A 27,358-nucleotide genomic window follows, 5' to 3' on the forward strand; every position below is an offset into this window, starting at 1 on the left:
TTGTCTCCTACAATCATATTTGGCTTGAACTATGCTACACTGCCTTCACGATCTACTGTGGTTCTGCTCTATTTCGTCCGTATCCGTAAGCTTGACAAAATGAGCGCAGAGTACAGACAGAAGGCTCCGTCCATCTCTGTCTTCCTATCACCATTGGGCGTAAATAAGCCCTTATGTTTTTTCTTGTTAATTGAACCCCTAGTCAACCAAAGAACGCTTTAAGACCTCTTTATTCAAGAAAGGGTTCTTCGTAAGAAAATGGTTCTGGGTAGCACCTCAGCCCTTCAGGAAGAGACCAAGTGTAACCCTTATTTCCAAGAGTGTATAATTCCTACTCTTTCACCTTATGTGGAAGTAAACGCCCTCAAATTAAACCACATACTTTTTGTGTCATTTTAAAAATCTAACATACTGGAGCATGGAGCCAACACAACAATAAATGTGTCACTGTTCAGATACTTACAGACTGCACTGTTTGTCGCTGCCAGACGCGACACAAAGAAACTCAAAATTAGGTGAAGATTAAAAAAGAAACGGACTGGGATGAAACTATAAATATGTTCTATGATTATTTTATCCACAATAATCACAGGAAGTTGTAAAAACAAGGACTGGAAAGTAAAGGAAAGTTAAAAGTCTGATCACAGCCACCCGTGATGAGCTTGTGCTCGTCTCTAGTCTCGGTCTCCATTTGGTCTCCATGCAGCCCTTCAGTCTTTACAGGTAGGGATACTGGTTGAGTTTTCGCTGGTAAGTAGCACTGGCGTGGTGAAAAGGCTGCCCTCCCAGCTGCTGCTGCTGCTGCTGCTGTTGGTGGTGGTTGCCGTACTGTCCCGGAGCAGAGCCTCCCAGGGCCAGGCTGCCATTCTTCTGGAGCAGCGCCAGGGAAGAGTAGGCTCCGCTTGCCCTGCCATGGCGGGACGAGCCGCCTTGCATCTGGTCCACAGCTTGGGACACAGAGGCCAGGGCGGCAGAGGCCGGGTAGGCGTATAGATTCGGGGTTGAGCTGAAGAGGGTGTTCTCGTGAAGCCGGTAAGAGGAGTGGGATGAGACAGGAGGGGGGTACGTGGGCTGCCGCCTCAGAGAACTACTGCTTCCTGTTTGGTCATGGGATGATGACATCACAGACTGCTGTACCTGAAACAACAGGGAGAGGATCATAAATATCCGCACTGATGGTATTTGCAAGTTGTCAAGTACTTGTGTGACGTATTTCTGACTGCACCTGGGATGCTGTATGACCGATCCAAGCTATTTGTTTATTTGTATTAGTTTAACTGAGCCATATATCTGCAAAGGTCACAGGATGACCTCATAAATGTCCCTGTGAGCTCCAACCTGGACCCTATGTTTCCTATGTTTTGTGTTTGAGTGACTTATGGAGACAACAATATTTGTAACTGTTCCAGTACTGAGCGAGAGTGCTGCAGGCTGCAATGTAACCACAAAGGGCATTTGAACACCGTCTATATACATCCACTTAAAGTGCTTGTTTTTGCCACAGACAGGTTCGTCTTCACACTGTTCCAACAATCACCAGCTCTAATTTGTTTGATCCATCCAGTTAGGTGTCAAAATATGCTGACATGCATGCTAAAAGTACTGTTTATTTAAATGGAGTCTGGTTGGTTTGCCGATGGCGATTTCAGGGCTGCTTGTGGGTAAACAAAAATATCTAATATCTAAAATATCTAAGAATGAAATGATCAAGTTGTCTTTTGTGTTTTTAACAAAAGGATAGAACAGAATAATAAGAGTTATAACAGAGTCAATCTATTTCAGCTGAGACGTCAGAGCTCTGACACCTGGACTGACCCTCCTAGGTCTGACAAAGAAGAACAGATTCAGCCACATGATATAATTAAAACCTAGAAGAGCAGGAGCCAAAGGGAGGCCTCCTGTTTACTGATAACCGTCATGGGAACAGCTACAAAGCAAGTTTCTCATACACAGATGAAATGTGTTCAAGGACACAGTTCAGATCAGGTCAGGTTAAAACGTACACATCAGAAGGAAGCAGAATACGCTTCAAACAGCAGGATCCCACATGGAACCCCTCCTGTCATGTCTTGAAGACATCAAAGCCTGGATGGCCCTAAACTTTTTAAATTTTAATGAAAAAAAAACAGAGGTGATGGTGTTTGGCCCCAGCAGCTCCTGTATTTCCTCCCCTGTTGATCTGGGTCCTTTGGCAGTTTATGCGAAGTCTACTGTTACTAAAGTTAAAAAAAAACTAACTTGGGTTTTAAGATGGACAGTGACTTTAAATTGGACCGCCAAATTAGTGCAGCTGTAAAGTCGAGTTTTTTTCACCTTGCGAAGCTTGCGAAGGTGAAGCCTTTTCTTGCACATCAGCACTTTGAAACAGTAATCCATGCCTTCATCACGTCTCGGCTGGATTACTGCAATGCACTTTATTTTGGAGTTAGCCAGTCCTCCCTTGCACATCTCCAGTTAGTTCAGAACGCTGCCGCTCGTCTGCTAACTGGAGTACGAATGAGAGAGCACATTACACCCATCCTGGCCTCCCTCCACTGGCTGCCTGTGCACTTTAGAGTTCATTTTAAGATCCTTTTATTTGTTTTTAAATCTTTAAATGGCCTCGCCCCGCCCTACCTCTCTGAGCTTCTTCACCCCTACACCCCTGCCCGGTGCCTCAGGTTAGCTGATCAGCTGCTCCTTGAGGTACCGAGGTCCAAGCAAACGCTTAGAGGAGACCGTGCATCTGCGTTGCTGCTCCGAAAATGTGGAACAATCTACTCTGCACATCAGACAGGCTTCCTCACTGTCTGTTTTTAAAACCCGTCTTAAAACCCACTTTTACTCACTGGCTTTTAATCCAGCATGAGACCTCGCTCTGTTTTTATTTGTTTGTTGCTGTTTTTATTGTTTTTTTGTTTTAACTGCTTTTTATTATCTCACTGTTTTGTTGTTTATGACCTCCTATGTACAGCACTTTGTTTCAGCTGTGGTTGTTTTAAAGCGCTTTATAAATACAGTTGAGTTGAGTTGAGTTGAGTTGATGTCTATATGTGATGATACATTTTGTTCCCACATCGACCTCTGTAGGGATTCTTTCTATGTTGTCAAGCACTGGTAACACTTCACTTGAAGGTATCTACATAAGGGTAACATGACATTGTCATGAACTTGTCATAAACATGTACATGTCATAAAAATTTATGACTGCTGTCATTAAGTGTCATTCGGTTTTTGTAATGACAAGTTGACATTAAATTTGTTTGGGATGTCCTTATAATGACAACTTGACATTAACCTGGATGACATTACCAGAAGATGTCTTTGTATCCATGATTATGTCACCAAACACAAACACAAAAAGAGGTGCATTTCTTGTTAATGTCAAGTTGTCATGACAAAGACAACTTCTGGTGATGTCACTTTGATTAATGTCAAGTTGTCATAATCAAGACAACCCAAACAATGTCAACTTGTCATTATAAAAACCGAATGACCCTTAATGACAGCAGTCATAAACCTTTATGACATGTACATAATGTTCATGACAGGTTCATAACCGTGTCATGTCATAGTTATGACAGTGTCATGTCACTCTTATGTAGATACCTTCAAGTAAAGTGTTACCCAAGCACTTACAATAACAATCTAAGACTGTTAGTGGCAAAAACAGGCACATTTAGTAGATGTGGTTACAGTTAAGTTGGTTTCGACCCTGCTGACTGCAGCGTTCTCCAAAAATTGCAGAGGTGTGAACTGGCTGGTCTGAGCTCGGCTCAAGCCAGCTGATGGTGTCACCTGCAACTCAGCTGGTCAAATTGCCGCCGGCTGTTTGAAGAACGCAAAGCACGTCACCCCCTTCTACAGCCAGTCGGCTTGAAGTGGAGTCCTTTGGTCTTATCAAAATGACCACAGAAGGCGTGTTGACTTGCTGCAGCAGGTGCTCAAGCCCTCTGTTTTTGCAGAACGGAGCTTTGCAAGTAGCTGCCTGTTTCAACTCTGAACTGAACTCGCGGGTTCATCTTGTTAAGCAGGACATCAGCTACATTAAACAGCTGCTACCTGACTCAAGTTCAGAGGCTGAGATCTGCTGGACGTGGCCCGTTGATGGCGATCAGTGTTGGAATCTCCCGCCCGACTGGACTGCTGAGTCGACGCCTTCTTGGATTTTCCAGAGCCACTTGTAGCTTGATCTACGAGCGCAAAACAGATTACAGCTGCTTGAAGTAAACTGATCAGTTTAACCTCTCAGTCTAAGAGCTGAGATGATTATTAGTGCGACTTAAATTAATCCACATCTAATATTCAAAATAAAATCAATAAATATAAAGACTGGAGAATCTCTGGCCTCGAGGACCTGGAGCTGCTGGAGCTTTGTGGGTTGTGCTCTCCCCCGGCTGGCTCTTCACAGATGGCATGATGATGGCCAGAGACTTGGTGGGCTGTGAGGTGGTCTTGGGACTCAGGGGGCTGCTGGTGGAGGAGTCTGAGTCATGGGAGTCGTGCACCGTCACACAGCTGATCACGTTGGTCCTCTGGCTTGTTCCAGAGCTGCAGGACAGAAGAAGAGAAGAATAAAATAATCTCTCAATTTCACCCAAAAAGCGTGAAAAATTCAAATTCCACAGGCAGGAAATGAGCTCACCAGGCAGCCGGGAACTTCCTGTCATCCTCGTCTTCGGAGTCGCTGTGGATGGTGATGATGCTGACGGCAGGGCTTGGTGTGTCCGAGATGACGATGGGCTGAGACTGGTCACCAGCAAAAGCAGAAGTGTTGTGCACCACAGTGGTGGCCGATGACACGGGCCTGCAGAGGAAGACGACACAAATACAAAGTCTAATTGAATACCTGAGGCAGCAGAGGTAAAGTGACACCTTTATGTTGCCTTAAACTTCGTTGTGCCCACTTTAAATTACATTTCATTTTTATATTTAATAATGAATAATGTTAAATGCTGGGCCTGTTCTTGGCTAAAAGAGTTACTGCTTTTTCATGGTAGAATGTCAGTAGGCTGAGGATGGGTAAATGGATCTACAAGTCTGCCCTTGGAAAAAATTACATACGCTATCAGAGGTAATCAATCACTCTTTCACAACATCTGGACATCATACTTTTGAGGTGGGGGTTGGGGGTGGATTACATGTGTGTTAAATATTCGGCGGTTGTGCGGAGGTTTTACTCTGGTGTCCTTTTCTTTTTGTGTGTTTGTAGATGTATTGAAACACATACTTGATGTGTGTATGTCTTCGTTTATTGTTGTTAAAATCATTAATGATACTGTAGGAAAAAAATCCTAGTAGCTTATATAATAAATTACACACTATTAGAGCACGTTCATTTGGCTGATGCTTTTGTCCCAAGGAACTTTATTTGCACACACACATTTGGTGGCACAGTGTCACGTAGCGCTGAACCAACAGTCACTTATTTGATTAGTTGAAGTATTTCACTGCTGGAAAGACGATCTTTTCATAAAACTGGGCTGTCTACACAGTAGAAGGTTGCAAATAGGGCTGCACCTAACAATTATTTTCATTGTCGACTAATCTGTCGATTATGAGCCATCTGTCGTCTGTCTCTCCCAAACCCCAAAATTATGTCATCTAATGTCTTGTTTCGTATTCACGCCAAAGGGTTTTAGTTCACTATCTTTGGAGAGTGTGTAAAGCTGTCAATATATGAGCGTAAGAAGCTGCAATAAGAGTATTTTGGGGTACTTTTTTCTATGAAAAAGTGACTCAAACTGATTAGTCGACTACTAAAATAGTCACTGATTATTTCAATAGTCGATTAGTCATCGATTAGTCAACTAATCGTTGCAGCCCTAGTTGCAAATACTTTTGAAAATGGAGCTACATGACCAGAGACAACAGAGGAAAAGAACTGTGAACTCTGAAAACCTACAACTACCAGAATGCACTGCGAGCACTCGACCAATAAACACTCCCAGCGATGGGTGACGTAACCTGAGCTTGTCTGTTTTTTTCACAGAAAACAATATCACCACCAGCTGAGAAGAAACAATATCGAACTACAGTAAGCTAAAATATTTACAGGCAATAGGCAACATAGTAAATAGGGATGCACACGATTAGACGTCTAAATGATTAAACGTCCGCCCCTTTGCTTGTCAGCACCAGAAATATTAGTCAGTTAAACCAATTAGTGTTTTATTCATGTACAAGGCTGCTTAACTGTCATGCAGCCGCCTGCCACTAGTGGGTGCTACAGAGCCATCAGACAGCAGTCCCCCTGCCCACAGTAATGCTCGAGTAGAGTTTTAAAACAGCACAGTGGGGAACAGGAAAGATGTCCTCTCTAACCCAGCAAATCAAACAGATGGTATCCTGGGTGTGTACACTCTTTGACGTTGGCCAAGGCTCTGCTGAGGTAGTGGGTGTTAGCAGCTACTTCCAGGGAATGAGAGGACGGCCGATGATTGCTTGTGCTGTGTTTATTACCCTCTGCAGAGCCTTGTTGTCTCGCACCAGACTCTTGGTTCATACTGAATATCAGCATGGCTGTGATTTGGTTGAAGGCACAAGGCTGCAGGCTTCCTCTCATGTGTTATTAATTAAATGAATATCTCTGCAGCCCCTCTGTCTTTGAACAAGAGGACAGGAGAAGCCGGGGATCAAACCACCAACAATACAATTTATGGACGACCTGCCCCCCAAAAACATGCAGATAATGTGGATGTATGACAGTCTGACAGGATACCTGGCTCTGCTCTCTGCATGTCGAGCCTTTGACCTCTTGCCCTGTTGGGATCTGGAGTGAGCGGCCCCTGAGTTGTGGCTCTGGGAGGCAGCGTGACGGCCAACACCAGAGTCCTGCTGGCTGACTCCATCGTATTGGCTTCCATGACGACCCCTGTGAACAGGAAAGACGCATTCAACATTAGACTGACCTGAAGTTGAGCTTTGAAACGCAGCATGAACTCACAGAGGCTCGTCAGACTAAACTCACCTCCAGCCAGAAGCTTGTTGACTGTCGGAGATTGGGGCTCCCATGGGTGAGTCGGGCACCACGGCCTGCCCAGGGTTGTGGATGGCCATGCCTGGCATCTGCTGCCATGTCGAGGGGATGAGGATCTGCTGTGTGCCTGCTGGCCAGCCCTGCTGTACGCACACACACATAAACACGTTAAAATACTGCACTTCTCAAAACCTTCAGCAGTGACGCACTCAGAAAAGAATAAAGTGCAGTCTGTCAGCCTCGGCAGGATAGAAGTCAGAGTTATTTTCTTAGAGGCTCATACTGAAATAAAAGCACATGCAAACACATAATGTCTGTCCCCATCTCAGTCCAACACCGAGACATCCAGCAAACCCTCACACACTGACAGCTGAACAAAACTCAAGATGACTCCACATGGTCACCACCTGCATCTTGTTTCCAGATTTATTCCTGTGCAGAGAGAGCTGCATTTGTTAGTGCTCAGAAAGATATGTGCTAAAAGACACTTAAGAAGCAGGAAACACCAAAGAAAGCCTTAAAAAAAACACAGCCCCCCTCCAAAAACAATTTACTCAGGTTCTGATACCAAGCATGCAAGCAGCATGCCGTACACTCCTGCACTGTAAAAAAAACACAGAAAAGATCCAGAAACAAGACAGCCACCCTGAAAGTGAAAGGAATGTGTTAGTATGAGACAAAGAGAGGAGGAAATCAAGGTGTCTCCTGAGATTTGCGGTACACGGTAGCTCACGAGGTAGAGGGCACACCAGTTAGGCAGGGTCCTATCTGCAGCAGCCCACATTCAAGTCCAGCCCGGGACCTTTGCTGCTTGTCATCACCCTCTCTATCCTGCCTTTCTTGTCCCTCTTTAAAGCAGAAATGACTGTCTCCCAGTTAGTCTTTTTTATCTACCACCAGGAGGCGCAAGAGTTCTACACAAAAACCTATTTTCCACCAACATGGAACCAGTTCTGTTCCAGTTCTGTAACCACAGAACAAAAGCTTGATGGTGATAAATGCAATCCGCCATCTTGCTACGACTGTTGGCGTCCTTTGTACATTGTGCAGCATCCTGAATAAAATGCTTCTGCTCAAAACTGGTGTGCTGGTTCCCCAGTATAGCACCAAGGTTCTAAGACAAGGAACTGGCTCAAGAACCAGAGCTAATCTGATGGTTAACAGCTTTAAATGCAAATTTCTCTGATTATTTTACTTGATGTGAATTTCTAAAAACTTCTGTGATGACTTCTGATATTTACAAAAACAAAATTTCCCTGAACGTGACAGTGTGGCCGTCAGTGTCCTGCAGAGAGGCTTTTAAAGGAATAGCCTGACATTTTGGGAGATACACGTCTTACTTTTCTGGCAGAGAATTAAATGATAAGATTGATTCAAGATCTGAGAAAAAGAAAGCACATCAATAGTTCTGTTTTTGCGCGTGCACAGTTTAGCCTTGAATGTACAGAGTTTTTTGCATCTGGACCTTGAAGCTGTAAGCAAAAGCACAAACCAAAGTACTGAGCTGCACATGCGTCCCACGCTCCGCTGCACCCCACTGACATACATGTGCTGGAAGGAAGGAAGAAGAGATTTCAATCAGTTGTGGTGATGTTTTACCTGCACGGAGGCATTCTGATCCAGTAAGCCGCTGAGGCTCGCGCCCCTGCAGCCAACTGGCAGCAGCACCGAACCTAGAGGCGGCATTCCCGCCACTGAGGAGCACAGGCTGCCGACCAGCAGGGGATCGAGGGAGGCCTGGGAGGAGGTGTGAGGGGAGGTGTTAAGACACATTTAGAAGAGACCTGCTCCATATTCTACTGAAGAGAATCTTTAATTGCAGTGCAGAGGAGAACAAACAGACACGTGACCAACCAACACACAAACCAAAGCACAGATGCAGAGGGTCACTGGTGTTGGTGGTGGTTCCCCGAAGATGGTTTCATTTTGGATCTGAGGACAACAAATCTGTTTTTGAAACTGTTATCTTTTATCATTACCAGCACTGACCACTAGTTTCACTCATCAGCAGCAGATTATATTGTGTCTAACCAACAATGCCAAAACTATTTGCCAAAATCAAACTTGGCTGTTGTCTAGTCTGGTGAACAGTTTCAAGTCTGTACTCAAATCTTTTACTGGAAAGTACCAAATCTTCAATACAAGTCAATTCAAATCCAAACTTTAACCGACAGTAGTAGACAGAAGCATTATCATTATCGTATTGTTGTTGTAGCTGCTCAAGGTGGAGCTAGTTTAAAGCTATAGTACGTAACTTCTACATGTCCTTAAATGTCCGTTTCACCCAAGCCACTACTAGAGGAGATGACACAATGCTGATTAAGCCGATCGGCTCCTCTAACATCTCGCAGTATTTTTCAATATATATCATTTTTAGTATGCGTGTCGACCAGCGACATTCCCGCACTGGCACACAGGAAATGCTTCCTCACAACAAGAAGGGAGGGGGAGGAAGAGCGGAGAGTGTCATAGCAAGAGGTAGAGCGCAGGTAGAAAGAGAAAGCAACATGGCGGAGAAGCGGCCGAGACACAGTTCAGAAGTGGATCCTACCACAAAGGCAAGTGTTACTCTGTGTACACGGTGTGTGGCGAGTGTTACTCTGTGTACATGAAGTGCCGCCGGCTTATTAGTTGTAATAACACATTATCTGCTGGGAGGCAACAGAAGTTACGCGCTATAGCTTTGACTAATTTATACAGTTAAGTTAGTTTTAGGCCCAATCGCATTTCTAACCCTTAAATCTTCCACTTGGTATAGAGTGCCCTCGTTTGCGAGATAACCCTTGATGAAGGAAGTGAGAAATATTAGGGTAGAGATCTTTCCCTAAGAAATGAGACAACACTTCATGCAAATTGGCGTGGTTGATGTGTAGGTTTGTGCCGATTTCCGGTTTAACCGGTTCAGTCCGGTTTAAGAGCTCCACCTGGTTTAATTCACGTCAAAAAAAAAAAAAAGCTCTTCACATCGGCGGCGTATCAGCGAGAGTCCCTTGATACGCAAATTTCACTGGGGGCGGGGAAAAGTGCGAGGGAGTCAGCAGTCATTCAGTTTGTTGCCCTAACCAAAGATACTGGATTACTACTGTACTATACAGTATATAGTATACTGTACTATTACTACTATTATTACTGATTTATCCACAGTCTTTGCCCTAAAGTCTTGGTGTTCTTCTGCTTCTTCTTCTTGTGTAACCTTGTGTGTATTGACGGTTAATACAGCATTATCACCAACTAGTGGATTGGAAGTGTATTACACCTATAATGGGCTTTTATTGGGAAAAATTGCTCAAATGCGACCCCCAGTGGTAAAATTAGGTATATAATTTGATATATCGGTTTGGTTAGATATTTGGCTTTAAATCAGACCGGTTGGAAAATTTCAAACCGACACAAGCCTACTGACGTGCAGGCATATATCACGTGTAGTAGCAACGCAAGGTATCGGTAGTCATTCAGGTTTGAAAATGCCGGCTGCGGCGCTTGTTACCTGTGCCGTCTGCTATGTTTATTCTTCTCCATCTGATGAATCAACGGAGAAGAAATGCTGAAAACAGGAGGCGCCTATGACGTCTTCTAGTTCTGATCGATTTTGTTTGGGTAAATGGATTTGTTTAAATTTTTTTTTTTTTTTTTTAAAGATATTTTTTAGGGCATTTTTTGCCTTTAATTGATAGGATAGTGAAGTGTGAAGGGGGGAGTGAGAGGGAGAGACATGCAGCAAAGGGCCACAGGCTGGAGTCGAACCCGGGCCGCTGTGGCAACAGCCTTGTACATGGGCGCCTGCTCTACCACTAAGCCACTGACGCCCCAATTTGTTTAAATATTTTGACGCTGTGTTCAACCGAGTTGCTGATGAGTTTACGCTAGTCCAACCATCTATTGTTTGTATAGCCTACATTCCGATCGTACAGTAACAAATTGTTTTCCAAAACTTGCCAAAGTTGCTGACTTCGCAAGGTGTTCAAGGAAATTTCATCTTCCACTTTGTTGAAAGTGTGGGTCGGGGCTCCCTTGGAATCTAGGGCGGGTTTTAAGTGTTGGAAACCACTTCCACTACCTCAATTCTGTTTTGGGACACCACTAGCCTAAACATGAACGCGCACAAGTGGGTATTTCTAGGGGAAGTGTGGGTATTGGGACAGGCCCTTAGTCAAGTGCTTCCAAACCTAGGGGTCCGGTTCCTCCAAAGAGTCAAAAGATAAATCTGGGGGGTCGTGAGATGATTAATCGGGTAAACAAGAAGAATAAAACTAAGTTCTAATGCACAAATTTAACAATTTTACTTGTCTAACCACTCGGAGGCCGTATTTATACCTGGTATTAACATTTGTCTTGAGTGATCAGATCAAAAGTGGACAGCTCTATGTGCTGGTGTAAAAGCACCCAATGTGTCCTCAACACGTCTTGAGATACGACCACTCAGACAATATTCAGAGGCGGTTTTGGCTGCATTTGGTCACATTCTTTCAGCAGTGTGTACGCTGAGGACCGCCTACTCAGCTGACATCCTTGCTTTTCCGACTCTCCGACTAGATAAGCAAACTTTCTGTTGCTGTTGTTACACAGCTCAATGCAGTGCTGAAGGACCGTCGATGAGCACAAGCTAATACAGCAGCAGCAGACGGTAAATGAAATGCTGTATGTGTTTATTTGCATGTAGAGTGGAGAAGTTCTCCAGCAGCTTCTCTGGTTTCCTGTTAAATGTACACAAGTAAAAGTACTTAGTTACATTCCACTGGTCATGCAGTGGGTCCTACCTGTGCTAGCATGCCGGGCTGGATGTGAAGAGACTGGGACGACTGGTTCTGAGGAACTAAGGGAACAGAGTTGTCCATCCTCACTGGATAACCAGAGGGCTTACTGGATGTTTGAAGACCTGTAAGGAAAAAACAGAAGCAGCTGGTATTATGTGAAATCTAACATGTAAAACAGGACGTAGGACATAAGAAATTTGGGATTATAAATTCAGCCGCACAAAAGCAAAATATCAATAAAAATTTCCTTTGTTGCCTGCTGGTCAGACTATGAGCCAGTGGGATTTAGGGCGCATTCACACCAGGATAGTCCAGGGACTCGGTTCGACTGGGGGAGAATGCCGAAAAATTTCACACCTTCATTTGGTTCGGTTCACTTTCACATTGTACTTTTTAAAGCGGACCAAGTATTGCCCGAAATGACCACTGACCAGGAAGAAAACAAGCATGAGGAAGAGGAAAACCTGGCTCAGCGATTAGCCAGGACTGAAAACTCCTGAATTTATGCAGTCTTGGGGTTTCTGTTTTTACTTTGGTGTTAAATTTTTTTTCTCAAGAAGCTTTTCCAACTTCTTCTTTTTTTTACCTCTGCTTCTCGCGGTTCGCACTGTTGGCTTTGTTTGTTTTTTCCCCCCAAAAAAGCACTGCGCCCTACGTCACTTCCTCTCTTTGGTTCACTGGATAGTCCGTTTGCATCTCCCACTGTAAGCGAACCGCACCAGGGTTCACTTGCAAGTGAACCGAGACCCCCAGTTTTCAAGCGGACCAACGTTTGCTCGTTTGGTCTGCACCAGAGTTCAATGAGCGTTCACACCACTCCAAATGAACCGAACTATCCATGGAAGCGGCCCAGGGTTCGTTTAAAGCAGCCAGTGTGAATGCGTCCTTACTTTCATTGACATGACACAAACATCTTGCTCTCTCACCCTGTATGGTGGGAGGGCAAACTATGAGTGTTTGCTGGAAGGGCTCGGTCTGGGCGCAGAGCTGGGTAGGTCTGGTCTGCAGTGGCACACCTTGCTGGGTCAGGCCGGGGATGTTTATGGTGGCCTGCTGGTAGAGGCCGGGTTGGTAGTTCAGCAACGGGACGTTACTGCTGAGGGACAGGGACTGGCCTCCTGTAGAGGCCATCTGGAAGATACAAGATGCAGGAAAAGAACTGTAACCAAAGCCTGAAAAGATGAGTCGAGTTCAGCAAAAACATCCAAAGGGGCCTCATTTAAAAAAGCAAGAACACGTTCTAAATAAGTCTGTGTGAACAAGAACAAACAAACAAGTGAACTCATGATCATAATATAGATCCTGTAAAACCAGATTACCATGAAACCGCAATATTTTTCTGAGACAGTTAATGTACCCTAAAAATCTCATACCATTGTAAACTTAGTTCCTGGTAAAGGTCTTATTTTTTGTTACACTGTGTTCTGCAATGTTCCCAGTATTTCCACACTACATTTGTTGTTGTACAGTTAGTTATTTGTTAATGCAGTTAGATTGTGAGAGGTCTTCCTTAAATATAACAAGACATGCTTCATAAAAATGATGTTGCTCCTGTCAGCCCATAAACACAGTGTACAAAGATAAATAAATGAAGACACAGTATGGGAGCAGTTTGATGAAGAACTGCAGTCCCATGTCTATGACCCTATTAAAGCAAAATAATTTTAGCATAACAGAAAATACATGCAGCTTAATTAAATCAATTAAAACGATTGGCACTGAAGCGTAACAGTTAATCATTAATGCAGATTGATTTCATTGAATCCTCTGGATCTTTTATATGCAGCAACAACGGCTCAGCGGAGCAGCACTAGCGAAACAGGAGGCGCTAATGGTGTCAGTTACTGAATTTCAAATAGAAATGGAAACCCACGTCTTTAGGAACTCACACTCTGAAGCACAAGAGGAGTAAATCAGAGTCTATGTGTGTAGAAATGAGCGTATGCAGGATTTAAGCAAACACACACAGTGAATACATGAGGCCCCAGAGGCATCACTTCACAGTTACAAGTAAAAACTGGATCAACAGAAATTGTTTAATGGAGAATATTCTCACCTGGTTGTGCTGGTTTAGTTGGCTACTGAATGTGACAGTGAGGTTGGTGGCTGCACTCGGGGTATTGCTGCTGGCAAACATATTTTTTCCATTCTCAAAGGCGCTGCATCTGCGTTTGCATATATCCATATTTTGAAAGCAGGACTTCACGCTGCCAAAAAAAAGAATAATAATAATGAGGAGGAAAAAAGGAACAGAGGTGGAGTCCTGCACTGTGATGCTAAACCACATCGACTACAATCACCACTGCCACAGCCCTGCACTTACTGTGAGCTGTGAGGAAAGTGCAGCAGGTGCGTCATGGTAACAAAGGGATGGTTCAGCGTCTTCATGGGCGTGATTCGTTTGTCTGCGTCCAACGTCAGCATCTTCTTCAGCAGGTCTATGAACTCCCGCCTGTCAGCCTTCTCTGCTAAGATGTCGGTCCCCTCCAGGTTTGTCATGTTCACCTGCAGAGTGACAGGAAGTCTGTGTTTGCCAAACTGCATCCTGGCACACCCAACGTCTTCCCATCACAACTCAAAGTGATCTGCCTTGTATGTGAAATAACCAGTTCCAAAACCAGCTCTACCAACCACATCACTGTAAACTGAAATCAAACAGCTCCTCCTCACCTGCATCATATCATCCAGACAGTTGAAGATGTATTTCCGTGCCTCCTTTGACTTGATGCCCATCTCCGCCTCGTGCTCTGCAGGAGTCTGCACAACAATAACCACAGCAACACCTCAGTATATCTTATGTGCACACACTTGATGATAAAATCAACCTCAGAAATCTCCATCTCTGCACAGTGTTAATTTCGTTAACGAAAACTATGACTAAATATGTTCGTCAGCAACCCTTTTTTCCATGACTAACACGACATGATGTCAAGATGACACAGACGTCATTAAACACAAACTGTGAATATAAATGTCCCCTGGGGTGAAGGGTTCGAACCCAGGGTGGGGGAGCCGTTCTGTGTGGAGTTTGCATGTTCTCCCCGTGACATGCAGGTTAATCGGTGACTCTAAATTGTCCGTAGGTGTGAATGTGAGTGTGAATGGTTGTCTGTCTCCATGTGTCAGCCCTGTGATAGTCTGGCAGAGCGGCTGAAGGCTCTAGACCCCATGGCGGTCAGGTGGGCTGGCAGGACAGTGAGGTGGATGGAAGAGGAAGACCTGAGAGTGCAGGTGGGGGTGTGGATACGCTAGAGTTTGGAGAGGTACAGACGAGCGAGGTCGTGGATGGCCTTAAAAACTTTGAGTGCATGTTCGGATGTTTAAACAACATAACACAAAATGAACTCTACCTCCGCAGAGTCACTCACTTTGAGTCTCCAGAGGGGGTAGCTGGAGTCGGGGCCTCTGTTAAAGAAGCGGCTGGTCTTGGTTCCTGCACTCAGCAGGTACTCTGCAGGAAGGCCCTGTGTCTGGGAAATGTAACGAATCTGAGGGAGACAATGAAAACAAACACAAAATGTCAGTTGCAACAGCTGTTTATACAGATATCATCATCTGAGGGCTGACTGCCTCTTAACAAGGAGGTGTTAGTTTACATAATATGCAAAACTATGCAAAACATGTGGTTATTGTTTTAGTTAAACTGTCAAATGTCCCCAGATATATTCTGACGTTAATTGATAATAATCAACACACACTTTCCTCTCACGTCTGACACCCTGCCAACAACAGGAAACGTCTTTTTTCACTTTGTACACAGTCACAGTCACAGAACAAGCGCTAAAAAACCCCTGAAAGAAAAATTCAACACTTGGGGAAATGTGCTCATTCGGGTTCTTGTCAGGAGTTGGGTGCGAAGGTTGACACCACTCTCATATCAGTTTGTTTAAGATGAAGCTACAGCCAGCAGCTGGTTAGCTTAGCTTAGCATAAAGACTGGAAACAGATGGAAACAGTTAGCCTGGCTCTGTTCAGAAGTAAATGATTGGCATCTTGATATACAGACCTTACAGTAATGATTATTGTGTGTGTGTGTTAAGCTGTGTAAAGTTTGTTCATTTCTGTTCTGTTACCCACTTACTGACTCCCTTTATCAGATGATATGTCAACATTAAAAGACACGCAAAAAGGAAATAATTCCACGTCACCTTCTGTAACACCACACTGTTGTTTTCACACTTTGGCAATCCTTTATAGACCACAACAAGAAGTGCACTACCTCCTTCCCCCAACTAGCCTAAATGATAAATGATACAAAACACGATCATTCTGATATCCTTTAAAATCCCCTCCAGTGTCCCTCTTTTTTCTCTCTTTATAATTTAATTTTTCAATATTTTCAAATTAAAATGCTAATGTACATTTTATCTGTAAAAACAATAGTTACTTACTTACTTGTGTCTTTTCTATACATGTATGACAGCTCACCCTTTTAATGTATTTTTGATTTGTTGAATATTTTCGACATATTTGTATCAGAAATTCTGTTTTCACTTTTAAACCACTGTCAATGCGTTTTTAACTTTGAAAACCCCCAATATAAAAAAGTTGTTAAAAAAAAAAAAAAAAAAAGGCCTTGACAGAAAAATGTCCTTCTGCTTCTTTTAACTGGCTAATAAACTTTGCCTGGGGAAAATATATAATACAAATATAGGCTCTACCAGTCTGTGTGCTGTAAATCGTTTCATCTGATTTTGCAAGGAATCTGACCCAGGGACGGGCATCAGGGCCAGATGCATAAAACTGTGTGTGTGTCACAACATCTATTGGATGAGGGATCCCTCCTCAGTTGCTCGTCCTGAGGTTTCTGCCATTTTTTCCCCATTAAAGGATGTTTTTAGGGAGTTTTTCCTTATCTGCTGTGAGGGTGCAAAGGACAGAGGGGCGAATTGTGATTTGTGATATTGGGCTTTATGAATAAAACTGAATTGACCTGTGGATTCACAACTATAACTAGACAGAACTATGCCTCTCGTCAGATCTGGTATCAATCTTTTCATCGAACTCCCCACCAGAAAGCAAACTCCCCAAAACTCCTACTTCTTTAAACAGAGAACTTGTGAAATGATTAAAAAATGTATTTGATTATTTATTAGTTTCATATTAAGACAGACAATAAAGGTCAATTTAGAACATATGGTAACACTTTACTTTAAGGTATCGACATAAGAGTGACATGACACGGTCATGAACCTGTCATGAACATTATGTACATGTCATAAACGTTTATGACTGCTGTCATTAAGTGTCATTCGGTTTTTGTAATGACAAGTTGACATTGTTTGGGTTGTCTTGATTATGACAACTTGACAATAACCAGGATGACATCACCAGAAGATGTCTTTGTCATAACAACTTGACATTAACAATAAATGCACCTCTTTTTGTGTTTATGACAAGGTGACATAATGATTATTATTGTTATGACAAACACATCTTCTGGTAATGTCATCCTGGTTAAAGTCATGTTGTCCTTATAAGGACATCCCAAACAAATTTAATGTCAACTTGTCATGACAAAGACATCTTCTGGTAATGTCACTTTAATTAATGTCAAGTTGTCATAATCAAGACAACCCAAACAATGTCAACTTGTCATTACAAAAACCGAATGACACTTAATGACAGCAGTCATAAATGTTTATGACATGTACATACTTGACATTAATTAAAGTGACATTACCAGAAGATGTCTTTGTCATGACAAGTTGACATTAAATTTGTTTGGGATGTCCTTATTGTGACAACATGACTTTAACCAGGATGACATTACCAGAAGATGTCTTTGTCATAACAATAATAATCATTATTTCACCTTGTCATAAACACAAAAAGAGGTGCATTTATTGTTAATGTCAAGTTGTTATGACAAAGACATCTTCTGATGATGTCATCCTGGTTATTGTCAAGTTGTCATAATCAAGACAACCCAAACAATGTCAACTTGTCATTATAAAAACCGAATGACACTTAATGACAGCAGTCATAAACCTTTATGACATGTACATAATGTTCATGACAGGTTCTTGACCGTGTCATGTCACACTTATGTAGATACCTTCAAGTAAAGTGTTACTAAATATATTACATGAGAGTGCTGCAGCTGACCTGATCATACTCTGAGGCGCCAGGGTAAAGAGGCCATCCCAAGAACAGCTCAGCGATGACACATCCTAACGACCACATGTCGATCGCTTCACAGAAAGGAAGGCCCAGGATGATCTCCGGAGCTCTGCAGGCACATGGACATATGACACAATCACAGCAGGTAATTTGCATATTATTCATATCTCTTCCTGCACAGTCGAGGCTGACGCACTCACCTGTAGTATCGCGACTGCAGGTAGGTGGAGCAGACCGCTTTGGACACGTGGCTGGCCGAGCCGAAATCAATGACTTTGACTCTGTACGGCTGCCTCAGAGGGTCCACTAACATGATGTTCTCGGGCTTCAGGTCGGCGTGGATCAGCCCCAGGCTCTTCAGCTTCATCAGTGCCGTGGCCACCTGCTGAAGAATGGGCCGAATGCACTTGAGCAGCAGAGGGCTGAACTTGCTGTGCTTCAGGAAGTCGTAAAGGTTCTGCTCCAGCATCTCAAACACAAGGCACGTGTGGTTCTTGTGCTGGAAACACTCGTACGAGCGGACAAAGTTGAACTCATCAGCGTTCTCTGTGCTCAGCCTGCTGAGGATGCTCACCTGCAGGGAGGAGGGAGAGGACGATGAAGATATAATTGTGATCATTAATCCAAATCAATAATAATGAAGAAAACAGTAGCTAACCATGTTTTGTATTTTAAACCTTTTACACTCCCTTTATTGACAGGCTTTTAGCAGACTTACTATATGTCTTAGCAGGGCATACTATTTCCAGAATAAATATGGTTTGAAAATTTCATGTGATCTTAGACCGTTTTTGTAAAGGTGTTTGTAAAGTTAGCTAAATATCCTTAATATGAATTGACAGAGTAGAGTGTTAGCAACCATGTTGATACAATACTTGGAGCCTTAGCACTGCTCCCATACATCCCATAATGCTTTGGGGAATGCAAGCACAAAGTACAGTATGCTACATTCATGGCGTTCACATCAAATTCCAAGTCAAAATAACAACTGGGAAACTTGGATTTCTCTTCAAGCTCTGATATATCTAACTTTGCATTTATTAATACAGCCTGGAAACAAAGCAAATATGGACGCCTCGAATCAGCCAAAGATCATGGATGTGTTTCGTAGTCATATAACAAGCCTTTGTTGACTTGTCCTTTGGGGAATTGACACCGCCATCGTACCATTTTTCTGAAAATCTGAAGTGAACTTGATGAGATCGACACTGAAAAATGTTAAATAACTAATTGCAGTTGATATTAACTTGCTGTTTTGCAGACCAACAGACATTTCTAAATCAGACACTGATGCAGCAAATAATCAATTGCAGTTAATATTGCAGTTGTCTGCAGAAGACACCTTAACCTCATTGAAATGAGTACCTCTGATATTTTGTAAAAAGCAGTACAACACTAAGTCTACAACTGGCAGTCGATCCATGATAGTATAGACTGAAAGTGAACAAGGGCAGGTGCCATTTCAATCCCTGCTCATCCCCAGCTGACCCTCCTTCTGCTCTCGAAGTGGCCTCAGTGCGACAAAAGCTGTTGCGTAACACTGAGGGCTAACATTAAGTGAATGAGGGGAAGTGGAACTACTACTACCATTAAAAGTCATGCTAATTTAGCAGTGAGCAGTTACTGTTTGCAGTGTACTTGTTGATGTTCAGACAATTATTACAGGATGACTCCAAACTCTGATTCTTCTTCTGTGATTTCTAAGCAGATTTACGGATGTTCATCAGCTGCTCAGGGTAAAGGAATGAGAACAGCTTTCTGCTTTTCACCCTAAAGTTTTTATTAGTTCCAAAATACTCACTTCAATTTGACCTTGTCGAGCATAAGAGGGATGGTTCTTCAAGATCTTAATTGCCACTATCTCATTTGTGCCCCGCTTCCAGCATTTGGCCACCTGACCAAAGGTGCCGCGTCCCAGGAACTCGAGCACCTCGTAGCTGTTGGACATCGAGCACAGAATCTCATGTTGGACCAGCTGGTAGTCGCCCTCGCTGTGGGAGTTGCTGCTCTTTGTGGTAGAAGTGGAATGTGCTATGGACTGAGCGGTGGTGGTTCCCCCTCCACCACCGGTACGGTTCGAGACCACGGGGGCCGAGAGCTCCTCCAGTATCTGAACGCTGTCGCTGCTGTCCACCTCCTCACTCTTCCGCTTCAAGCTGTACTGCTTGTGGTAGAGGTCGCACGGCTGGGAGGAGGACTCTGCATCCTTGACACGACGGCTGGACGAGGACGATGAGGAGGAGGAGGAGGGAGGTCCGCGAACGCTACCTGTGCTGTCTGCTGCCCGCACCACCGTCTGCTCCCGGGAGCCGGCTGTCGGAGGATGCACCTGATTGGAGTTGTACACTTGGTTGAAGTTAGAGCCAGAAGTGGAGGGTGCAGCTCCCTGGGTGGGGCTCTGCTGGTAGTAACCATTATCTCCCAGCTGGTTTGACACATCCCAGGCAGGATTCTCCACTTTGAGCCTCTTTGAACGAGAGTAGGCACTGGAGGACACGGAGGGTGAGGAGAACACCTGGAGCTGCGACGCCATGTCTGTGGATGAATTAAAGATCAGCAGCAGCTACTGATGATAGAAATCATTGTAACATGTATGTCACTGTGCTGTGTTTCTAATATCCAATTAGCCTACTTAGACAAGTCTTGCTGGGCTTCAACACTTACAGCCCACAGATGAATGGACAAATAGGAAATAAGTGCCCTTCTTGCTGGAGGACCTGATGACACGTTACTGCAGCAGAAACCGACACATCAGTAGGCTGAACGGAGATGATGTGCTGAAAAAAATCGTGTGGCTAATAAACTGCTTATGTAGGTGGAAGAAGTTAAATGTGGCAATACATTTTTGCTGTTTACTAGTCCTGTAAAGTTATCCCCACCACTCGCTGTCGCCATCTCTCTCAGCTCAGCTCCCTGTTCCACCAGAAGAGACTGACCTCTGGTGGTGCATGATGTGCACTACAATACATTACCTCGATAAAGTATCTCTGTATCAGTTCAGTACAGAGAGAAGTGTCTGTATTTTTGAAAGTTCTGAAAATTATACCTTCAGGATTTCTACTTACCGTAATACCATGCATAGGTGTGGATTTTGCAGGGGACACATCCCCCTCAATACAAAGATGAAAGAAGCAAAGGACTTTGACAAAATTACAGACATGTACACCATACATTGATGCAGAAAAGGTACAAGTTGCTGCATTCAAAAATAACCAGACAGAAGAAGATCAAGTATTTGATACTAAAGACAACCAAGAACCCACTGTTTCATATGTGCCATGCCACACAAAACTGCTCAGGAATGACCCGAGGAACATGACAAAGAGCTTAAGGCCTTGACCTGGCCTCCAAATTCCCCAGATCCAAATCTGATCGAGCATCCTTGGAACATGCTGGTGTGTCATCTTGCAACCCACAGGACTCAAAGGATCTGCTGTGAAGACCCTGGTGCCAGACACCATAGGGCATCCCCAGACTTCCTGTGTCCATACCTTGACATGTCAGAGCTATGTCCAATCTGTAGAGGCCCAACCGTGGATGGGCAGTACGTCTGGGGTATTGGCACATCCCACAGATGCTCAGTCGGATTGGGGACTGAGGAATTAGGAGGCCGGGTCGATGCCTTGAGCTCTTTGTCATGTTCCTTGGGCCATTCCTGGGCAGTTTTTGCGGTGTGGCATGGCACATTGTCCTGCTGGGGGGCCACTGCCATCTGGGAGTGTTGTTGCCATAAGGGGGTTTACTTGGTCTGTAACGGTGTTCAGGTGAGTGGAGCGCACAGAACATTTAGTCCAGTGGTTCCCAACTGATCTATCAACAGGGTCCAGATTTCTCCTTCATCATTAGTTCAAGGTCCACACAGTTTAATACACCCACTGTGTCACACTTATGGTTGGCCTTGTGGTTGTTAATAATAAAGTATGTTTCTACAAACTTGACACGTTTGCAAGTCACTTGTGGTCCATTCAGAATGGACCCGTGACCTACTTTTGGACAATGCCCCACCAGTTAGGAACCACTGATTTAATCTGTAAAATATCTGAACATAGTGAAAAAAAAATGCAATATGACATCTTCTTACGGCTTGACCTGTCAAAACAACAGATAATGTGAAGTCAGCGTCACGCAGGATTAAATGTTTGTGGACAGGGGACGCCATCTTGTGAGGTACCCACTCTCATACCTGTCCCTGCCAATGTGGTCAAGCAACATTTGGACAAACTAATCATAATACACAACATAGATCCATATGACTTGGCAGCAAGACTGGATTACAGACCATTAATTAAACACCACCTTCACTTATATACCTGGACATTGCACACACTTTGGTAACAGAGCACGTACCTCACAAGATGGTGTAATGTACCTACCTCAACTTTTCTTGTACGAGTATTGTAACCAATTACTGATAGAATTTCAATAATAATATTAAAGTTACCCCAAAGCAAATAAGTCTTTACAACCTTACTTTTGTTGTCACCCTCCTACTTACTAGAAATCCAGCATTCAATGAATTCCACATTCATTTCCAGGATCGTCATGCGTGTACATCACAAAGCAACAACTAGTCTGGAAGATGGAAACGTTCACTTTCAGCAGCTGGAAATATTCCCATTACTTTGATTTTGTTGGGAGGAAAGATGAAGGCCACCATTGTTCCAGGTGGCAGTACTAAGACTCTTTCCACTGCAAAATAAACAACCTTAAACGTCCTGAAAGACACAGACCGACAGCACAACATGAAGCTCGTGGGAATACACCCCACCAAAGATGAGCCCTCTGTGGCCATGAAGGATGGATGTAGCCCTACACTGGCTCAACAACCAAAACTGGATTTTAATCATGGACAGCTGCAGGCTACAAGGGACAAAGAACTAATGAAGCTTGTGGCTCCATGATTGACTCGCCATCCTTCAGACAGATCCTTGGTAACAGGCAACAGAAAACCCCTGGGTAAAAAAAATCATTTGCACGCTATCTGGCTTTGGCAGCACTTACTGGAGATTACTCTGACTTTCACACAGAGGCACATGCCAAGTCTGAATTTTGAAGGATGTGATTACCAATTTTGTGGGAGTAACAGAAAAGTAGTATATAGTGCCACCAAGCTGCATACTCCGGGGCTGAAAAATGAAGCCAACACAGAAGTGCTAAACCTGCAGTTCCTCTGATGGCCACTTGGGGCTGACTCCAGAAGCCAGTCAACCCCATAGAGCCCTATGTGAAGATGTCCAACTATACAGGAGGACTAAACATGTTTGCAGCCTGGAACAAAAAACAGTTTTGGTCTCTACTGCTAATTATACAACAGTTAGTTCCGGCCAAGCGATTTGAAGCAATTTGATTGGCCAGGAGACATTCAAAACGTGACGATATTGGAGTACAACATCACGGTTTGTTTACTCTCTGAATGTATTACTCCGCATCAAACAGCTGATCAATGCTGATGCGTTGCCATGGCAACATTCTAACTACTGCTGCGCTCAAGTGACATTAACGAGTCTGGCCTACTTCAGAGAAAACATGGATTTCTTAAAAATATCAGTTTTGAACTGAATTATGAGTGGTCATCAGATGAGGATGAGGGAGAAGGGAAGCTGAATCCGGCTGGGGCTGTGCCAACATTCAGGTTTGTGAATACGAAGTAGCGTATCCACCTTATTTTCAAACACGGAAGTAAATAGTGATCAACTTCCGTTTTTTTGTGCGTGACTTCCGGTCAGCCGCTTTCCCTCATGCTTTCCCTTAGCGGAGCTAACGGTGCAAGCTAATTTTTTTTCAATTTTCAGTTGTTTATGTTATTCAATCAGTTAGTTAGTTAGTCTGTGTATTTTGTATAACGTTAGATAACTGTGCCCACGTTTCCGTTATAATGGAAATTTATTCCCTCTAAACGCGAATAAATCGTACGTCAATCATAAACTATGAACCAAAAAAGCACAATCTATCCCGAGTGAGACAAACTGCTTGATCTCCGTCTCCAGTGTACCAGCAGAGAACCTGCAGAACCGAATCAGCGAAAAAACACACCGGGCTACACAGCCTCTCTACCTGAGCAGCTGAAGCTGCAGCTCACACCCTCGACACACAGACACACAGACGGTGCTTCTGCATGGCAGCCACACGTGTGCGCAACTGTGAGAAATAAATATGTGAGGTGTATGCTGCTTTGCTATCTTTTTTTTTTCCTTTTCTTTCTTTCTTTCTGTCAGCGACATACACTGTTTTTGTTGGCGGAGGAAAATAAAATACTTAAATAATCTATTTTGTCACCTTTCTTCAACATGTTCTTACTCAGCATCGCTATTTTAACTGTTGTTGAACTGTTGTATAAAAGCAATATCACACTCCAGATCGTGATGTTGTACTGTGATATCGTCACGGCTGTGATTCGGTCGTAGGTACGAGGCCGAAGACAATCACAGCCGTGACAATATCACAGTACAACATCACTCCCTCTCATGTGATATTGCTTAACTGTCCCATTCATGACGACATGGTCACTTCTGAATCAAAAAACCCCAAGATGGTGATGGCTGAAATGCCGAACTCGAGGCTTTGACACAGGAGTCCACAAACCAATGGGTGACATCAGAGCAGCTACATCCATTATTTTTACAGACTATGAGTGCCACACATTACTGATGGCAAGGAGTAATTGGTTAAGTAATAATATTACTTTTTAAAAGAGATACAAGTAATGAATAATTAGCCCAACACTGTGTACCTTCATTTTCGTTAAAGTCTAAGGCTCTGATCACACAGAAAGTATTGTGCGGGTTGCAAAACACGAGGCGCACCACACTACCTTTTTTGTTTTTAAATTGAATGCCACCAGTAAAAAAAAAAAAAAAAACACTTGCTGCACATTTTTATTGTTGCCAGGCAACCACCTTCCCTTGTAATCAATCTACCGTTTTTTAAATTTATTTCACAGTATCTAGTTCCTACAATGTTGAGGCAGAGGGTACTTGCTGTAGCTCTGGTTGAGGGTGAGAGGCTGTCAGCAGATAAACAGAGATCTGTGTGGGTACATGAGACCCTAAAACAGAGGCTGGATCATGGGGAGTACCACCAGTTGGTCCAGGAGCTTCAACACACTGATGGATGTTTCCAGGCATATTTTAGGAAGTCTCAGGGGCAGTTTAACCTGCTGTCTATCGTCAGGCCATATAGCTCTGAGTATCAGCAACTGCTGCCACCAGTTTCTCCTCCATTGTTTACCAACTGTAAACTTGTTGTCGTGACCACCACAGGTTTCATCTCAAATCATCCCACTGGACAATGAAAAAAGCAGAAATGACGTGGGGTGCATTTCCGCCCTGAGTTGAAGTTCTTTTAACTTCAAGAGTTCAGAGCACAAAGGCAAAAGCGCCAGGTGTCTAGAGCGGCTCGTAGCAACGCAAATACAGCCAGCAAAAAGCTTCACTCTGATTAAAAACAATTTCAAAAAGCCGCCTCCAGCTGCTAAAACACTTTCTGTGTGCTGGAGGGCTTAAATGTCAAATATATTCAGTTAATAAAACAAAGAACAGCAGAAAATCCTCACGTTAGAGAAGCTGCAGCCAGAGAACGTAAGGTGTTTGTTACTTGAAAAAACCATCAATTAATCAATTATTCAACTAATTGTCTCACTCCTGGAGTAATGACCCATATCTTGAAACAGATAGGGGACAGTTTTTTTAATATGTGCTCCCACCGTGTCTACCTGCTTTGTCCCACCTTGATCACACAATGGGGTCAGGGTCTTGGTTTCTGGCCCCTGCCCCTTCAGGTGTCCGTGAACGCCACTGCGATAAAAGCTAACAGCTGTCAGCTAAGCTGTAATGTTACCTGTACAAAGGTGACAGTACCTGTATCTGATGACCGCACACACCGTTTCCGATCTGACATTAAGGCCTCATCATCATCATCATCATCATCATCATCATCACCATCTCCTCGCCGGGCTGTGTGTGGTGCTGCAGCTGATCAGCTGGAGCTGTTAGCCGCCTGCTGACTGGAGCTCTCCGACTGCAGCAGGGTGGATGAGGGCTAAGCTAACGGCTAAGCTAGCTAGCTACGAGCATCCGAGTCATACCTGACTCGAGTCCGCAGTCACATCGCGTGTCAAGCGAGCCGAATGTGCATAATGTCACTGGAGGTGTCAGATGGCATCATCATGAGCACTGTCGACTAGACAGAGCTCCATCATCATCATCATCATCATCTTCATCATCATCATCACGGGCTGTCTACTCTCCGTACTTCCTGCCGAGACGACGTAACAACGAGACGTGACGGACGTCAGCGGTGGAATTTAATCAACAGGTTCTTACGGCAGCAACATTATAGTTAATTAATCACTGTTTATCTCCACACAGAATTATTATTTAGAACAATACATTCATAACCAGAAAGAATAAATCAGTCTGCAACACTGAATTAACAGATATCATTTTTCATGCAGCAAATATAAAATCAATTTCTCACATCTAAAACATTTTCTTTCATTAATTAAGAATATCAAACAGTAAAGACTACTCCCAGTGAAATCATTCTGCTGGTGAAATGCCACCATGAGAGGCAAGAGTTACTAGAACTGGAGCCTACCCATTAATAGCTTGTTAAAAGTCACAAATGTAACAATAAACAGCTGACACAGTACCATGCATAGATCCATAGGCGTAGATTTTGTGGGGGACGCAGGGGGACACATCCCCCTCAATATTTAGAACATGTCCATTTGTCTCCGTACCTATGACGGAGTATTAGGGCCATATTGAAGATATTTTTTTTTTGTGGAGATTTCGAGAATAAAGTCATAATATTACAAGAAAAAACTTGTAATATTACGAGAATAAAGTCGCCCCGAGAAAAAGTCATAACATTACAAGAATAAAGTCATAATATTACGAGAATAAAGTCGCAACTGAGAAAAAGTCATAATATTTTGAGAATAAAGTCACAATTTAATAAGAAAAAAGTAATAATATTACGAGAATGAAGTCTTAATTTAATAAGAAAAAAGTAATAATGTTACGAGAATAAAGTCTTAATTTAATAAGAAAGAAGTAATAACCTTACGAGAATAAAGTCATAATATTACGAGAATAAAGTCGCCCCGAGAAAAAGTCATAACATTACAAGAATAAAGTCATAATATTACGAGAATAAAGTTGTAACTGAGAAAAAGTCATAATATTTTGAGAATAAAGTCACAGTTTAATAAGAAAAAAGTAATAATGTTACGAGAATAAAGTCTTAATTTAATAAGAAAGAAGTAATAACGTTACGAGAATAAAGTCATAATATTACGAGAAAAAACTTGTAATATTACGAGAATAAAGTCGCCCCGAGAAAAAGTCATAACATTACAAGAATAAAGTCATAATATTACGAGAATAAAGTTGCAACTGAGAAAAAGTCATAATATTTTGAGAATAAAGTCACAATTTAATAAGAAAAAAGTAATAATATTACGAGAATAAAGTCTTAATTTAATAAGAAAAAAGTAATAATATTACGAGAATAAAGTCTT

The 27,358-nt window shown here is 43.1% G+C and overlaps 1 protein-coding gene across 3 annotated transcripts; it reads right to left on the reverse strand.

Annotated features, from left to right (window-relative positions):
* Positions 1 to 539: 539 nt before the first annotated feature.
* On the reverse strand, positions 540 to 26,100 carry hipk1a (homeodomain interacting protein kinase 1a). 3 transcript variants are annotated; one of them, XM_033629284.2, is made up of 17 exons: positions 25,692 to 26,100; positions 19,637 to 20,370; positions 18,036 to 18,409; positions 17,821 to 17,944; positions 15,081 to 15,200; positions 14,383 to 14,469; positions 14,036 to 14,217; positions 13,769 to 13,919; positions 12,639 to 12,843; positions 11,716 to 11,834; positions 8,558 to 8,695; positions 6,950 to 7,101; positions 6,701 to 6,853; positions 4,625 to 4,786; positions 4,337 to 4,530; positions 4,042 to 4,172; positions 540 to 1,137 (listed from the first exon to the last, which is right to left on the reverse strand). In XM_033629284.2, the coding sequence occupies exons 1-17, from the start codon at positions 25,729 to 25,731 to the stop codon at positions 718 to 720; spliced, it is 3,486 nt and encodes a 1,161-aa protein (XP_033485175.2). In that variant the 5' UTR covers positions 25,732 to 26,100; the 3' UTR covers positions 540 to 717. The 3 variants fall into 3 exon arrangements, with proteins under 3 accessions (XP_033485175.2, XP_033485179.2, XP_033485178.2); XM_033629288.2 differs by lacking the exon at positions 8,558 to 8,695 and having other exon boundaries at positions 6,950 to 7,098; XM_033629287.2 differs by lacking the exon at positions 8,558 to 8,695.
* Positions 26,101 to 27,358: the final 1,258 nt, after the last annotated feature.

This window comes from Epinephelus lanceolatus, chromosome 8 (genome assembly GCF_041903045.1).
Source record: "Epinephelus lanceolatus isolate andai-2023 chromosome 8, ASM4190304v1, whole genome shotgun sequence".
In the NCBI taxonomy this organism is placed as follows: domain Eukaryota; kingdom Metazoa; phylum Chordata; class Actinopteri; order Perciformes; family Serranidae; genus Epinephelus; species Epinephelus lanceolatus.

Excerpts from the sequence above, each read along its gene's own strand:
- hipk1a (XM_033629284.2), bottom strand. The coding sequence starts at position 25,731 with ATGTCAGATCGGAAACGGTGTGTGCGGTCATCAGATACAG. Across the intron at positions 18,410-19,636 it reads CTCGACAAGGTCAAATTGAA|GTGAGCATCCTCAGCAGGCT; the intron begins GTGAGTATTTTG and ends TCCTCCCTGCAG. Across the intron at positions 6,854-6,949 it reads CAACAAGCTTCTGGCTGGAG|GGGTCGTCATGGAAGCCAAT; the intron begins GTGAGTTTAGTC and ends TCCTGTTCACAG.